Source organism: Amblyraja radiata, chromosome 1 (genome assembly GCF_010909765.2).
Source record: "Amblyraja radiata isolate CabotCenter1 chromosome 1, sAmbRad1.1.pri, whole genome shotgun sequence".
In the NCBI taxonomy this organism is placed as follows: Eukaryota; Metazoa; Chordata; class Chondrichthyes; order Rajiformes; family Rajidae; genus Amblyraja; species Amblyraja radiata.
In genome coordinates this window covers 107,009,152-107,023,824 of record NC_045956.1, presented here as the reverse complement: position 1 = coordinate 107,023,824, position 14,673 = coordinate 107,009,152, and the positions used below count along the sequence as shown (strand labels likewise).

General features: G+C 41.1%; 1 protein-coding gene across 1 annotated transcript in view; it reads left to right on the top strand.

Moving 5' to 3' along the window:
- The window catches only part of nfxl1 (nuclear transcription factor, X-box binding like 1), a 124,348-nt gene extending 111,843 nt beyond the window's left edge, over positions 1-12,505 (top strand). The window contains exon 22 of the mRNA XM_033028165.1: positions 10,592-12,505. Coding sequence (XP_032884056.1) covers positions 10,592-10,765 — 174 coding nt within the window. The 3' untranslated portion in view covers positions 10,766-12,505. The remainder of the gene's footprint in view (positions 1-10,591) is intronic.
- The last annotated feature ends 2,168 nt before the right edge of the window (positions 12,506-14,673 follow it).

The following is a 14,673-nucleotide window of genomic DNA, read 5'->3' as shown; positions in this document are numbered from 1 at the left end:
CCATTATCCGAGGAGTGGACAGGAGATTCTGTGGCAGCAGACGAGATGCAAGGATGGTCTGTTGCCTCCCTGGTGCCAGGATTCAGGATGTCACGAGCCGAATTCTGAACATCCTTGAGAGAGAAGGTGAACAGCCGGCAGTAGTTGTGCATGTAGGCACAAACGACATCGGGAAGAAGAGGAAGGAGGTTCTTCAACATGACTTCAGAGAGTTGGGAAGAAGACTGAAATGCCGGACTTCTAGGGTGATTATCTCTAGATTGCTTCCAGTACCTCGTGCTAGTGAGGACAGGAACAGGGAGATAGGGGATCTGAATGTGTGGCTGAGGGGCTGGAGCAGGGAGCAAGGATTTAGATTTATAGACCACTGGGATCTCTTCTAGGGTAGGGGTGATCTGTACAAAAGGGACGGGTTACACCTTAACTGGAGGGGGTCCGACATTCTGGCAGGCAGGTTTGCTAGTTCTACACGTGTGGGTTTAAACTAAATAGTGGGGGGGAGGGATTGACAACTTGGGTGTATAAAGATGGAGTTGAAGGGGAAGTGGCTACAGGAAAAATTACAAAAGATTATCGAATTAATGGGAAGGAAAGCTTGAGAATGGACAACAGAGTAAGGTCAGGGCCAATTGCGAGGGGGGAAGTGAATACGGAGGTCAAAATACTGTATTTGAATGCGCGAAGTATAAGGAATAAAGTGGCCGAGCTTGAGGCTCAGTTAGAAACTGGCAAGTATGATGTTGTGGGAATTACTGAGACATGGCTGCAAGAGGGCCAGGGCTGGGAACTGAATATTCAAGGGTATACCTCCTATCGAAAAGACAGACAGGTGGGCAGAGGGGGTGGGGTTGCCCTGTTGGTGAGGAATGAAATTCAGTCCCTTGCAAGGGGTGACATTGAAACAGGAGATGTGGAGTCAGTATGGATAGAAATTAAGGAATTGTAAGGGTAAAAAGACCCTAATGGGACTAATCTACAGGCCCCCAATCAGTAGCCTGGAGATAGGATTCTTTGAACAGCTTGTATTGGAGCCTACCAGGGAGAAGGCAATTCTGGATTTAGTTATGTAATGAACCGGATTTGATAAAGGATCTCGAGGTTAATGAGCCATTAGGAGGCAGTGACCTTAACAAGGTCAGGTTTAATCTACAATTGGAGAGGGAGAAGGGTAGATCGGAGGTGTCAGTGTTGCAGTTGAATAAAGGGGACTATGGGGCCATGAGGGAGGAGATGGCCAAAGTTGACTGGAAAGATGCACTAGCAGGGATGACAGTGGAACAAAAATAGCAGGTGTTTCTAGGAATAATACAGAAGGTGTAGGATCAGTTCATTCCTAGGAGGAAGAAAGATTCCAAGGAGAGAAAGGGACGACCATAGCTGACAAGGGACGTCAGGGACAGTATAAAAATAAAAGCGAAGAAGTACAATGTAGCAAAGATGAGCGGGAAGCAAGAGGATTGGGTAATGTTTAAAGAACAACAGAAGATAACCAAAAAGACAATACGGGGAGAAAAGATGAGGTACAAAGGTAAGCTAGCCAAGAATATAAAGCTGGATAGTAAAAGCTTCTTTAGGTATATTAAGAGGAAAACATTAGTTAAGACCAAAGTTGGACCCTTGAAGACTGAAAAGGGTGAATTTATTATGGGGAACAAGGAAATAAATGGCAGATGAGTTGAACAGTTACTTTTGATCTGTTTTCATTAAGGAGGACACAAACTATCTTCCTGATATAGTAGTGGCCAGAGGATCTGGGTTGACAGAGGAACTGAAGGAAATCCACATTAGGCAGGAAATGGTGTTGGATAGACTGATGGGACTGAAGGCTGATAAATCCCTAGGGCCTGATGGTCTGCATCCCAGGGTACTTAAGAAAGTGGCTCTAGAAATCGTGGATGCATTGGTGATAATTTTCCAATGTTCTATAGACTCAGGATCAGTTCCTGTGGATTGGAGGGTAGCTAATGTTATCCCACTTTTTAAGAAAGGCGGGAGAGAGTAAACAGGGAATTATAGACCAATTAACCTGACATCGGTGGTGGGAAAGATGCTGGAGTCAATTATAAAAGATGAGATAGCCGCACATTTGGATAGCAGTAACAGGATCGGTCCGAGTCAGCATGGATTTACGAAGGGGAAATCATGCTTGACTAATCTTCTGGAATCTTTTGAAGATGTAACTAGGAAAATGGGCAAGGGAGAGCCAGTGGATGTAGTGTACCTGGACATTCAGAAAGCATTTGATAAGGTCCCACATAGGAGATGAGTGGACAAAATTAGGGCACATGGTAGAGTGCTGACATGGATAGAGAAGTGGTTGGCAGACAGGAAACAAAGAGTAGGGATTAACGGGTCCCTTTCAGAATGGCAGACCCAGTGGGGTACCCAGGCACGGAACTCGCTATCAAAATATGGAGGAGACAGGGGGGACACAAATTTTTGGCGGTTGCGCACGCCTGCGCACACTCACACACACATGCGCGAGGCTTCGGAGTCTCAATCCAGCACTAAATGCAGCTCAACTCTGCCTGTCTCGCCGGGTTAACCTACAAGCCCTGACTGGACTGACGGGATACCAGCGCTGCTTCTCCACGATGGCCATATTTCCTGCAAGCCCAGGCAGGTTAACCTGGCGGGACAGGCAGCGTTGAGCTGGGTTTAGCGTTGCTTTTCTGCGCTGGCTGTAGGCCTGGGGGTACATCTCCCGTCTGACTGCCGACGTCTCTGGCCACCCGTGGGAGGGGGGGGTGGGGCACTCGGGTGGGGACGGGACAACACTGGAGAGCCGGCCGGGATCGATCCTGGCTACGGATTAGGCGCAGGTCTGTGCCACGTCTCCCTCCTCCAATCACCGCACTCTATCCTCAGTCCCACCCCCCCACTCCTCCTCCAATCATTGCGCTGAATCATTATGTCCCGTCCCCATTGCCTGCCGACTGACGTCTCTCTCGTCCAATCGGCACCCTCGATCAGCAGTCCCACCTCCACTGTCTTGCAGAAAGCGAAGATTTTAAAATCCGGATGACAAAAGCTTGGGGGGGGATGTCCTCCACCTCTCAAGGTTTTCCGCCCTTAGGGGTACCACAAGGCTCGGTGCTGGGACCACAGCTATTTACAATATACATCAATAATTTGGATGAAGGGATTCAAAGTAACATTAGCAAATTTGCAGATGACACAAAGCTGGGTGGCAGTGTGATCTGTGAGGACGATGCTATGAGAATGCAGGGTGACTTGGACAGGTTGGGGGAGTGGGCAGATGCATGGCAGATGAAGTTTAATGCGGATAAATGTGAGGTTATCCACTTTGGTAGCAAAAACAAGAAGGCAGATTACTATCTAAATGGCGTCGTTGGGAAAAGGGGAAGTACAACGGGATCTGGGGATCCTTCTACATCAGTCTATGAAAGTAAGCATGCAGGTACAGCAGGCAGTGAAGAAAGTGAATGGCATGTTGGCCTTTATAACGAGGAATCGAATATAGGAGCAAAGAGGTCCTTCTGCAGTTGTACAGAGCCCTAGTGAGACCACACCTGGAGTATTGTGTGCAGTTTTGGTCCCCTCATTTGAGGAAGGACATTCTTGCTATTGAGGGAGTGCAGCGTAGGTTTACAAGCTTAATTCCCTGGATGGCGGGACTGTCATATGCTGAGAGAAAGGAGCAGCTGGGCTTGTACACTCTGGAGTTTAGAAGGATGAGAGGGTATCTCATTGAAACATATAAGATTGTTACGCTAGAGGCAGGAAACATGTTCCCGATGTTGGGCGAGTCCAGAACCAGGGGCCACAGTTTAAGAATAAGGAGTAAGCCATTTAGAACGGAGATGAGGAAACACTTTTTCTCACAGAGAGTGGTGAGTCTGTGGAATTCTCTGCCTCAGAGGGCGGTGGAGGCAGATTCTCTGGATGCTTTCAAGAGAGAGCTAGATAGGGCTTAAAAATAGCGGAGTTAGGGGATATGGGGAGAAGGCAAGAACGGGGTACTGATTGGGTATGATCAGCCATGATCACATTGAATGGCGGTGCTGGCTCGAAGGGCCAAATGGCCTACTCCTGCACCTAATGTCTATTGCCTATTGTCTATTGTTATAATGTTTGGGACACAGCAATGTCATGTAAATGAAAGTAGTCATGTTTAGTATTTTGTTGCATATCCTTATCATGCAAGCACTTCTTAAAGTCTGCGATTCATGGGCATCACCAGTTGCTGGGTGTCTTCGCTGGTGATGCTCTGCCAGGCCTGTATTGCAGCCATCTTTAGCTAATGCTTGTTTTGGGGGCTAGTCCTCTTCAGTTTTCTCTTCAGCATATAAAAGGCATGCTCAATTGTTTTCAGATCAGGTGATTGACATGGTCACTCAAGAATTGACCATTTTTTAGCTTTCTTTGTTGCTTTAGCGGTATGTTTGGGATCATTATCTTGCTGAAGAATGAACAGCCGGCCAATGAGTTTTGAAGCAATTGTTTGAACTTGAGCAGATAGGATGTGTCTATACACTTCAGAGTTCATTATGCTACTACCATCACCAGTTGTATCATCAATGAAGATAAGTGAGCCAGTACCTTCAATACATGCCCAGGCCATAACACCATCACCATCGTGTTTCACAGATGAGGTGGTATGCTTTGGATGTTGGGCAGCTCCTTCTCTCCTCCATACTTTGCTCTTGCCATCACTCTGATATGAATTAATCTTCGTCTCATTTGCCCACAAGACCTTTTTCCAGAACTGTGGTTGCTCTTTTAAGTTCTTCTTGGCAAACTGTAACCTGGACATTCTATTTTAGCGGATAACCAGTGGTTGGCATCTTGCAGTGTAGCCTCTGTATTTCTGTTCATGAAGTCTTCTGCAGACGGTGGTCATTGACAAATCCACACCTGACTCCTGACGAGTGTTTCTGATCTGTCGGACAGGTGTTTGGTGATTTTTCTTTATTGTAGAGAGATTTCCTCTGTCATCAGCTGTGGAGGTCTTCCTTGGCCTGTCAGTCCCTTTGCAATTAGTAAGCTCAGCAATGCTCTCTTTCTTCTTAATGATGTTCCAAACAGTTGATTTTGATAAGCCTAAGGTTTGGCTGATGTCTCTAACAGTTTTATTCTTGTTTCTCCGTCTCATAATGGCTTCTTTGACTTTCATTGGCATAACTTTGGTCCTCATGTTGATAAACAGCAATAAAAGTTTCCAAAGGTGATGGAAAGACTGGAGGAAAGACTAGGTGCTGAGAGTTCTCTTATACCTGCATTAAGGAGGCAATTAAACACACCTGAGCAATTACAAACACCTGTGAAGCCATGTGTCCCAAACATTATGGTGCCCTAAAATGGGGAATTTCTGCATAAACACAGCTGTAGAATTCTACATGGTGAAACCAAAATGTATAAAAATAATAAAATCTGACAATGTGCAGTTTAACCACATGTGGTTTTTGTTTCTATTACAAATCTCAAATTATGGAGTACAGAGACAAATAAATAAATGATGGGTCTTTGTCCCAAACATTATGGAGGACACTGTATTGACGTGCATGTAGCACTGGCAACTATCTAGGTGTCTGATGGTTAACTTGTGTGTTGGTTATATTTGTATGGTGATAAGTAATGGCGGTGGAATGCATTGAGTAGTATCCAAGCATCGTGATGCAGCTGTTGGTTTCTGTGATTTGATGATGTGTTCAATGACTTTGCGATTAAACTTCCAGCTCTGCACCCATGTCCTTGGGGCATTGATCCTGTTGTCAATCCCTCTGGCAGTCTTCAGTTCACAAAATTAATAGGTCTACTCCTGGTCTCCATCTCTTCTGCTATTGTGCTGAATCTGAGTTACTAGTTTTCATTCCTGGTTTTCTTTTCTACAGTGTAGTCTCCTAAAGCTTTGGAATGACTGCCTGCAGTGCATGTAGGCAGTGAATGCCTCCTCATGAACTGCAGGAATAGCTTTGATTATGTTCAATCAGTTGCAGGCAGCTGGTGCATAGAGCCTCTTAAATTATTTTATTGTGAGCTAAACCGTGCATTTGATGTTGTTTGAAGTCTATGATAATTTACATCCATTAAAAGTATTCAGAAATATGAACTAATTTAGCAATTAATAAGTTGTTTATTAATATTCAAAACTGAACCATTATGCCAAACAATTACATGTGCTCATATGAAAATTAAAATAACAAATTTGAGCAATTCAAAATGTAAATTAAATAAGACGTCCCTTAGACCATGTGGACTAAGGTTCAGGTGTCAAGACCAAAATCGCATAGCTGTTCAAGCAGTTGCCCCAACGCAAATGTTGGCATGGTCCCGTGCTGACATCAGATTGTGGTGAGAGGAATGGTGCTAGGCAGTGACTAGCAAGTTTAAAAAGTCCAAATTCATTCATGAGTTTTTTTCTTGGCATGCACTTGGGGGAAATGTTGGTAACTTATCTGCAAAATCCAGAATATTAAGAGCAGAAATCACTGGCAGATGAACACAAAATGAAATCTATAGTCACATCCTTATCTGATGTGTTGACTGAAATAATCTACAAGTGCGTCAACGTAATTCAGTCGGAAATGAATTTCATTAATTCATCTGCGTTTCAACTGAGCAGTCAGTTTGGCATATTTTTAATCAAAGAGAGATCTGGCAATTGTTCTTTAATGCATCTGAATATTGTGGCCCGAAGTAAAAGTAAACGTTATCTGGTTTGATAGTTAATTGAGAATAAAGAGAGCAGGGGATTGTTAGAGGCGTGTTTATTATTGTGTTTAGAGAGTACTTTTACGTTTACATATCTATTGTACTTTTGCAAATAAGAATTTCTTGTTCTGTTTCGGGTAATAAGCCAATAGAACACTCATGACAATAAACTCACTTGAACTTGACTTGACTCTTGACTCTGACTGCCTGTTCAGTGAATTGAAAAGATCCCACATCAGTATTTGAAGAACAACATGTTTTCCTGGTTTCCTGCTCTATTATTTTCAACTAGGACCATTACAAATATATTTGTTGTTTTGGGGATCTTGAAAACACTTGACATTCCCTGTCTATATTTCTGCAGGGCTTGGGACGTGCAGCAATTTGTGTAAAATTTAGTAAAATGCAGGTGGTTTCATACTGCTGGCTTAATAATCTAGGCTAATATGAACCAATTGCGAGGTATGGAGCAAAATAAAATTGTCAAATTAGTTACGTTTTAACATAGTTATCATCATTGGCGATCACTCGAAACAAGTATGACTGTCCTCTCCTCTCCATAGGATCGTCTACTTATGGATCTGCAGATGTCTGTAAAGGCCGATCTGTGATCCACACACCTTAGTGTGAAGTGGGCAGTGGAGACTGGTGGTGGTTGGTAGTTGTCAGGCCTCCTCTCTCTCACGGTGCTGTCGCTTTGTCTCTGCAACACAGCGCAGCTCCGTTTCATGACGTGCAGCTCCTTCCTGCACGGATTTCCTCCAGGAGCGCTTGTCGAGTGCAATTTGCTCTCAGTTGCTCGATGTGATGTGGAATTTCTTCAAACTGTTTTTGATGTTGACCTTGAAGCGTTTCTTTGGCCCACCGGTGGCTCGTCGACCTTCCTTCAGTTGAGAGTGCAGGATATGTTTAGGGAGACGTGTGTTAGACACGCGGATGACATGGCCAGTCCATCAAAGTTGGTGCTGCAATATTGTGGTGGTGATGCCGGTCATGTTGGCTTCCTCCAAAACGCTGATGTTGGTGCGTTTGTCCTCCCAGCTGATCCTCAGAATCTTTGTAAGGATCTTTCATGGTATTGTTCCAGGGCTCTCAGGTGCCTGCTGTAGATGGTCCATGACTCGGCTCCATACAACAGGGTGGAGAGGACAACAGCTCTGTAGACCAGCAGTTTTGTTACAGCCTTTATGTCTCGGTCTTCAAAGACTCTTTTCCTGAGTCTGGCATGGGCTCCGCTGGCACAACTCAGGCGATGGTTGACCTCCCAGTCGATGTCAGCTTTTGAGGAAAGAATGCTGCCAAGGTTGGGGAAGTGGTCAACATTTTCAAGAGTGGTGTTGTCCGCTTTTATAGTGGGCTGGGTAGACGGCTGGTTGGGTGGAGGTTGATGTAGGACCAGGATCTTCTTGATATTTAAGGCTAGGCCCATGGCTCTGTATGCCTTGGCAAAGGCATTCAGGATGCCCTGGATGTCTTCTGCAGAGTGTGTTGCAATGGCGCAGTCATCCGCGTACTGAAGCTCCATGATGGCGGTGTTACTGACTTTGCTCTTGGCCTTCAACCTATTTAACATAGTTATTATATACATTTTAAAACAGCATGGATTGTGCATAGCCAAATAATACAATTACACAATAAACTCCAAGAAAGGAAACGTAATTATCACCACTGGCTCTTTGTGTGCTAAATATAGCAATGTTACAACATTTTAAGTCTGCAATTTATCCCAACAGATTAAGCATAAAAATAAGTTTAATTTGACATATCTTCAGTATTAAAAAAGTTATGGCCATTTTCATACTGAAATTAGCATCTTGTTCCCTATTGCTTTTCCATTGACTTAACTCAAAAGCTGTGATCGAGGACAGTCAAAAGCCCATAACTTTCTTAAAAATTAAGAGAACTGAATGAAATGTTCAGTTATTATGGATTGAAGCATTCTGAAACAAATATGAAACAATCTTACTTGGATGACCTGAAATTAAAGCATAATTTAGTTAGTTACCTAATTGTAGCTAATTACAAAATTCAATTACTAGATCTAAACATCTATCCATTTCTTAAGAAAAGGTTAAATAGCCTAAGTGTCCAAATAACATTCACACAAGAATTCACAATATAACATGATTTTTAAATCTTATTGTCATGAATTTATAGGCCAAATGGAAGCAATTTAGTGTTTAATTCCCATAAATTAATGGCCATTTTAATCATCTTGCGAGTGAGTTTTGTGGAACGCGATCGATTGGAACGTTGCGGTTTGCAGTGAATTTAAACCCCATATCGGCAGGAAAAACACTGCCGGTTCGTATATTTACATAATCACATTTTCGCTGATTTTGATTAAAGTAATCCTAAGAAGCAAGTTTATATGTAAAATAAATGACTTACCTTATGTTTTGTCCCGTACGGGAGATCCGTCCCGTTGACGGCGTTAGAAGTCGCTTTTTTATTTTACTCCAGCCATTAAATTGTCCCGCGGTTTAAAAAAAATAATTCACAGAACAGCAGTCGGAACGATTATTCAGCATTAGGTAGTAGCCTGAGAAAATATATCTCGGGACAGGCAGGAGAAAACGGCATTGTAATCCCCCCCCCCCCCCCCCCCTTTTGCTGATGAACATTATTTATTGTTTATTCAACGATATTGTATATAAAAACCATATTTTTGTCTAGTTCCCATTTCCAGTAAAAAAAAACTATGATGTCTGGTCTATCTCTGATTCTGTATCTCAATTGTTGAGCATTTGCCCTGAAAACCAATTCCAGTAATGTCATCGTGATATTTACAGTTTGAGTAATCAGTGAATGATGGAAAATTAAAAACTCACCCACGTACGTCTAAATTTAAAGGCTAGGGTCAATGCTGGATGATTGTCATATTCCTAAAATCGTGTTTTGTTATCTAATCTTTCTAGCAACTCAGTCAAATCAGTTTTCTGGCTGTAATTTAAAAGGGAAGTAAAGGTAATATCCTCTGAATCATTTTCACTCTGGCAGGTCTAATAGCAGAGCATATTTCTATTCCTTTTTGCCAAAGTGGTAAGTTTGCACACATTCAGTAAAATCATTGGACGATGCTCAAGTGAAAATCTTGGGCTAGCTTTTCTTTAACCTTGGAAATCAAAGGGTACTGATGACATTTTTATTGTCACCAACACTATTCTGCCTGAGAAACAGGAACTCCAGTTGCTGGCTTTCAAAAAAAGACACAAAGTGCTGGATTAACTCGGTGGATCAGGTAGCATCTCTGGAGAACATGGATAGGGTGGCATTTTGGATCGGAGCCTTTCTTCGGTGATCATGGGGGCAGAAGGGGGGGGGGGGGGTGGAAGCTGGAAGAGACTGGCCTGGCGTGTCATGTGTTTTCATAGGAAAATGGTTGGACAAAGGTAATGCTGAAAAGACAAAAGGATAGAAGTGTGAATTGGGGAGGGGAGAAATGTTTCCCCCAGGTGGGGTACAAAGCAGCAAACACGTCGTTCTCTTGCGTGACTGCTGTCTTCAATGTGAACCCACCTTAATTGGTACATGTGACAATAAACTGACCTTGAAACCTTGATCTTCCCATCTCCGCCTCTCTTCCTTCATCTCCTTAGTTCACTCAGCCCTTCCCACCCAAACCACCCTGAGTACTTTCCCCTGCAACTGCAGGAGATGTAACACATTTCCCTGTACCTCCGCCCTCTGGCAGTCCTTCCAGCTGAGACAGGTGCACCTATTCTAAACTCTTCTATTGCAACCAAATAATTGGCAGGGCTATTTCGCTTTGTTATATTTTGTATGTTGCCCATGGATAAGCTCTCTAAAAGTGATTAACCTGAAATGTATACTTGTTTTATCTCTCCTACAAGGTATCTTCAACATTTAAATTTTATTTCAAAGTAAATTTTGTTTTGTCTGGCATTTTACCCAGGTGGAATTAGAAGCCTTTGAGAAAAGACTAAAAGGCCGTCGTAAGAAGAACAAGAGACGGGATGCAGTAGAGACGAAAGAGACGGCTTGGCAGAAGTACAGGAAATATCTGATGATCCCTATCTGTGGAATTGTTCTGGCAATGCTTGCATTTTATCTATTGCAACTCAATTGATAAGATAAAAAGTAATGGTATGGCCATAGATAATTAGGAGGCAGAAATATCTATTTAAGAACTTTTTCAAAAATTACAGAAGGATGAATCCCATGCAAGGATTTTTTTAACTCAAATTTCCTCAAACCCTACAAAGATTTGAAAATATCAGCATTCATAATGTTAAAAATGATTAATGCATGTGATAGTTCTTAACTTGAATTTGTATGAAAGCTGAGGTAACATTTTTTGTCTACTTAGATATGTTGTGATAAAATTTCATTGAAATCTTGAGCAAGCGTCTGGATCATATTGCTACACATATGGAAATTAAATTTGTTGCAAAAAAGGCTACTTATATAAATTATATTACAGCTGTTTATTTTATTTCTTCCTCTGAGAATCTGTATTTAGACTGGCCAATTTAAAATATCCACTTTGTTTTTTTTGGCTAATATAGCATTTTTATTTTTCATTCTTTCTGTTTACTGTTCAGTGCAAGTGCAATCAAAAATAATTATTGTCAACGTAGATGACCCAAGCCAACTAAAAATCTGTAAATTGATAATCACTCCTTGAATTATCGTTGTGATTTGAGATCAAACGAATAGTTGGGATTCTTTTGCACAGTTCGCACAGTGCTTTGAATGATCAAAATACAACAACAACATGAAAAATAAAAAGCTTTGAAACATGGATGGTATTTTTCAAGCATGTAATCATTTAACATGTATGCCCATGTTGGCAAACTACCAATTTATCATGACCTTTGTTTCACCATCCAAAAGTAGATTTTGTCTTTTAGATCAGTGTTAAACTTTGTATTTTGATACATTGGTTATGTAGTTCTATTTACTTTTTAATTAGTAATTTGAATATACCATTAATTTAAAAATAATTCAAAAATTGCCTAAAAGCAGACTGTAAATTTGTAATTTCTGCAGGAAATTACTGGTAAACATCAAATAAAGCATTGAGGGTATTTAATCAAGGAAAACTCAAATGGTTTATATTGTGAGTCATATTGTATGCCCTGAACTGGAATTTAATGGCATTCTGCTAAATGTTACCTTATTTTTAATTGATATGTGATTTATTTGTTTTGGATTTATAGCAGTAATCTTTTCCACTGTACTGAGTAACTTTTGTTCTGCAGAATAAAACTGAAGATAATCAATTTACTAGAAAAGTGGCGTAAAGATCCTTTGCAATGTAATCAGTTTCCTTGTGCATTTAGATTAGGTGTCATTGCAGACCATGAGGAAGGAGAGCTTTATAAATGTCTGAGCGTTCTATCTACTAATTACTAAGTACTAATTTCTGTACTTGATTCTGTTAAGAAACTAAAGCTTTTTTTGAACTTGTACAGCCATGAAGGATTTTACCTTGAGGTGTGTTAATAGGTTTTCTCATATTTGGATGCAATTTTCTTGACTTACGAAGATTGAATGAGAAATATGTTGTGAAGTTATCAAGAATTGCAAGCCACTTTCAGTTTTTAATTTATAAAATCAATTTTTTCCACTTTCCGAACTTGTTCATTGAAGTTCTTTGTAGGGTATCATCACCTAAATTTAAACTATGTATTCGGAATACTGGAAAATGTTTATTAAGTGATCTTGGCACATTTGTTACAGTCTCCCGAGTACAACCCATACAAATACTAAATTTGGTTAAAAAAAATCTTTGGATAAGACTTCCTATTTAATCAAACTTGTTAATTAACAGCAATCAATAAACAAATTCCAGTGCTTAACCAGGCTTGGGGTTTGATTGTTTTTTCTATCTACTGGAATTATAAGCTCCAGTTTTACAACACAACACTGCGAATGATGTAACCCCTAAAAATACTGAAGAATCGTTTAATTTGTTTGATGTTTTTACTAATCCTTTGATTTTTTTTTGTAGAATTAGCACTACCTTACAGTTTTACAGCAATGCCCACAGTGAAATAATCCCTAATATGACTTCATCTTGGTTTGGATTCTCTTCAGCAAATCAAGAGCATACAGTGCCCTCCATAATGTTTGGGACAAAGACCTATCATTTATTTATTTGCCTCTGTACTCCACAATTTGAGGTTTGTAATAGAAAAAAATCACATGTCGTTAAAGTGCACATTGTGAAATTTTAATAAAGGCCATTTTTATACATTTTGGTTTCACCTTGTAGAAATTACAACTGTGTTTATACATAGTCCCCCCCATTTCAGGGCACCATAATGTTTGGGACACATGGTTTCACAGGTGTTTGTAATTGCTCAGGTGTGTTTAATTGCCTCCTTAATGCAGAGAGCTCTCGGCACCCAGTCTTTCCAACGTATTTGGAAACTTTTATTGCTGTTTATCAACATGAGGATCAAAGTTGTGCCAATGAAAGTCAAAGAAGCCATTATGAGACTGAGAAACAAGAATAGAACATCAGCCAAACCTTAGGCTTACCAAAATCAACTGTTTGGAACATCATTAAGAAGAAAGAGAGCACTGGTGAGCTTACTAATCGCAAAGGCACTGGCAGGCCAAGGAAGACCTCCACATCTGATGACAGAAGAATTCTCTCTATAATAAAGACAAATCCCCAAACACCTGTCCAGCAGATCAGAAACACTCTTCAGGAGTCAGGTGTGGATTTGTCAATGGCCACTGTCCGCAGAAGACCTCATGGACAGAAATACAGAGGCTACACTTCAAGACGCAAACCACTGGTTAGCCGCAAAAATAGGATGGCCAGGTTACAGTTTGCAAAGAAGTACTTAAAAGAACAACCACAGTTATGGGAAAAAAGGCCTTGTGAACAGATGAGACGAAGATTAACATATCAGAGTGATGGCAAGACCAAAGTATAGAGGAGAGAAGGAACTGCCCAAGATCCAAAGCATACCATCTCATCTGTGAAACACGATGGTGGGGATGTTATGCCCTGGGCATGTATGGCTACTGAAGGAACTGACTCACTTATCTTCATTGATGATACAACTGCTGATGGTAGTAGCATAATGAACTCTGAAGTGCATAGACACATCCTATCTGCTCTTCAAACAAATGCCTCAAAACTCATTCGCCGGCAGTTCATTCTACAGCAAGACAATGATCCCAAACATACTGCTAAAGCAACAAAGGAGTTTTTCAAATTAAAAAATAGTAAATTCTTGAGTGGCCAAGTCAATCACCCGATCTGAACCCAATTGAGCATGCCTTTTATATGCTAAAGGGAAAACTGAAGGGGCTAGCCCCCCAAATAAGCTTAAGTTGCAGATGTCTGCAATACAGGCCTGGCAGAGCATCATCAGAGACGACACCCAGCAACTGGTGATGTCCATGAATCGCAGACTTCAAGCAGTCATTGCATGCAAAGGATATGCAACAAAATACTAAACATGACTACTTTCATTTACATTACATTGCTGTGTCCCAAACAATATGGTGCCCTGAAATGGGTGGGGGGGGGGGGACTATTTATAAACATCTGTAATTTCTACATGGTGAAACTAAAGTGGCCTTTATTAAAATCTGACAATGTGCACTTTAACCACATGTGATTTTTTTTCTATTACAAATCTCAAATTGTGGAGTATAGGGACAAATAAATAAATGATTGGTCCTTGTCCCAAACATTATGGAGGACACTATCTTTGGAAGGAGGTGCTGATGGACCATAGTTGAAAGAAGGAGGTAGTCGTGAAAGGATATGAGGCTGAAAGTTGCGTTTTGGGGTAAAATGGGTTGCCAAGAAATTGATATAATTGGAATTGCCTAGAATCAGTTTATGGCCAATAACAATGTTTTATCGAATTGCACCATAACCTCCCTGGTCTTGTATTCTATGACCCATCTGTCAGAAGAAGGCAAATAATCCATGTGTCATTTTATCCACTTTATCTACCTGTGCTGCCACCTTCAGGGATTGTTGGATTTTTTTTACCAAGGTCT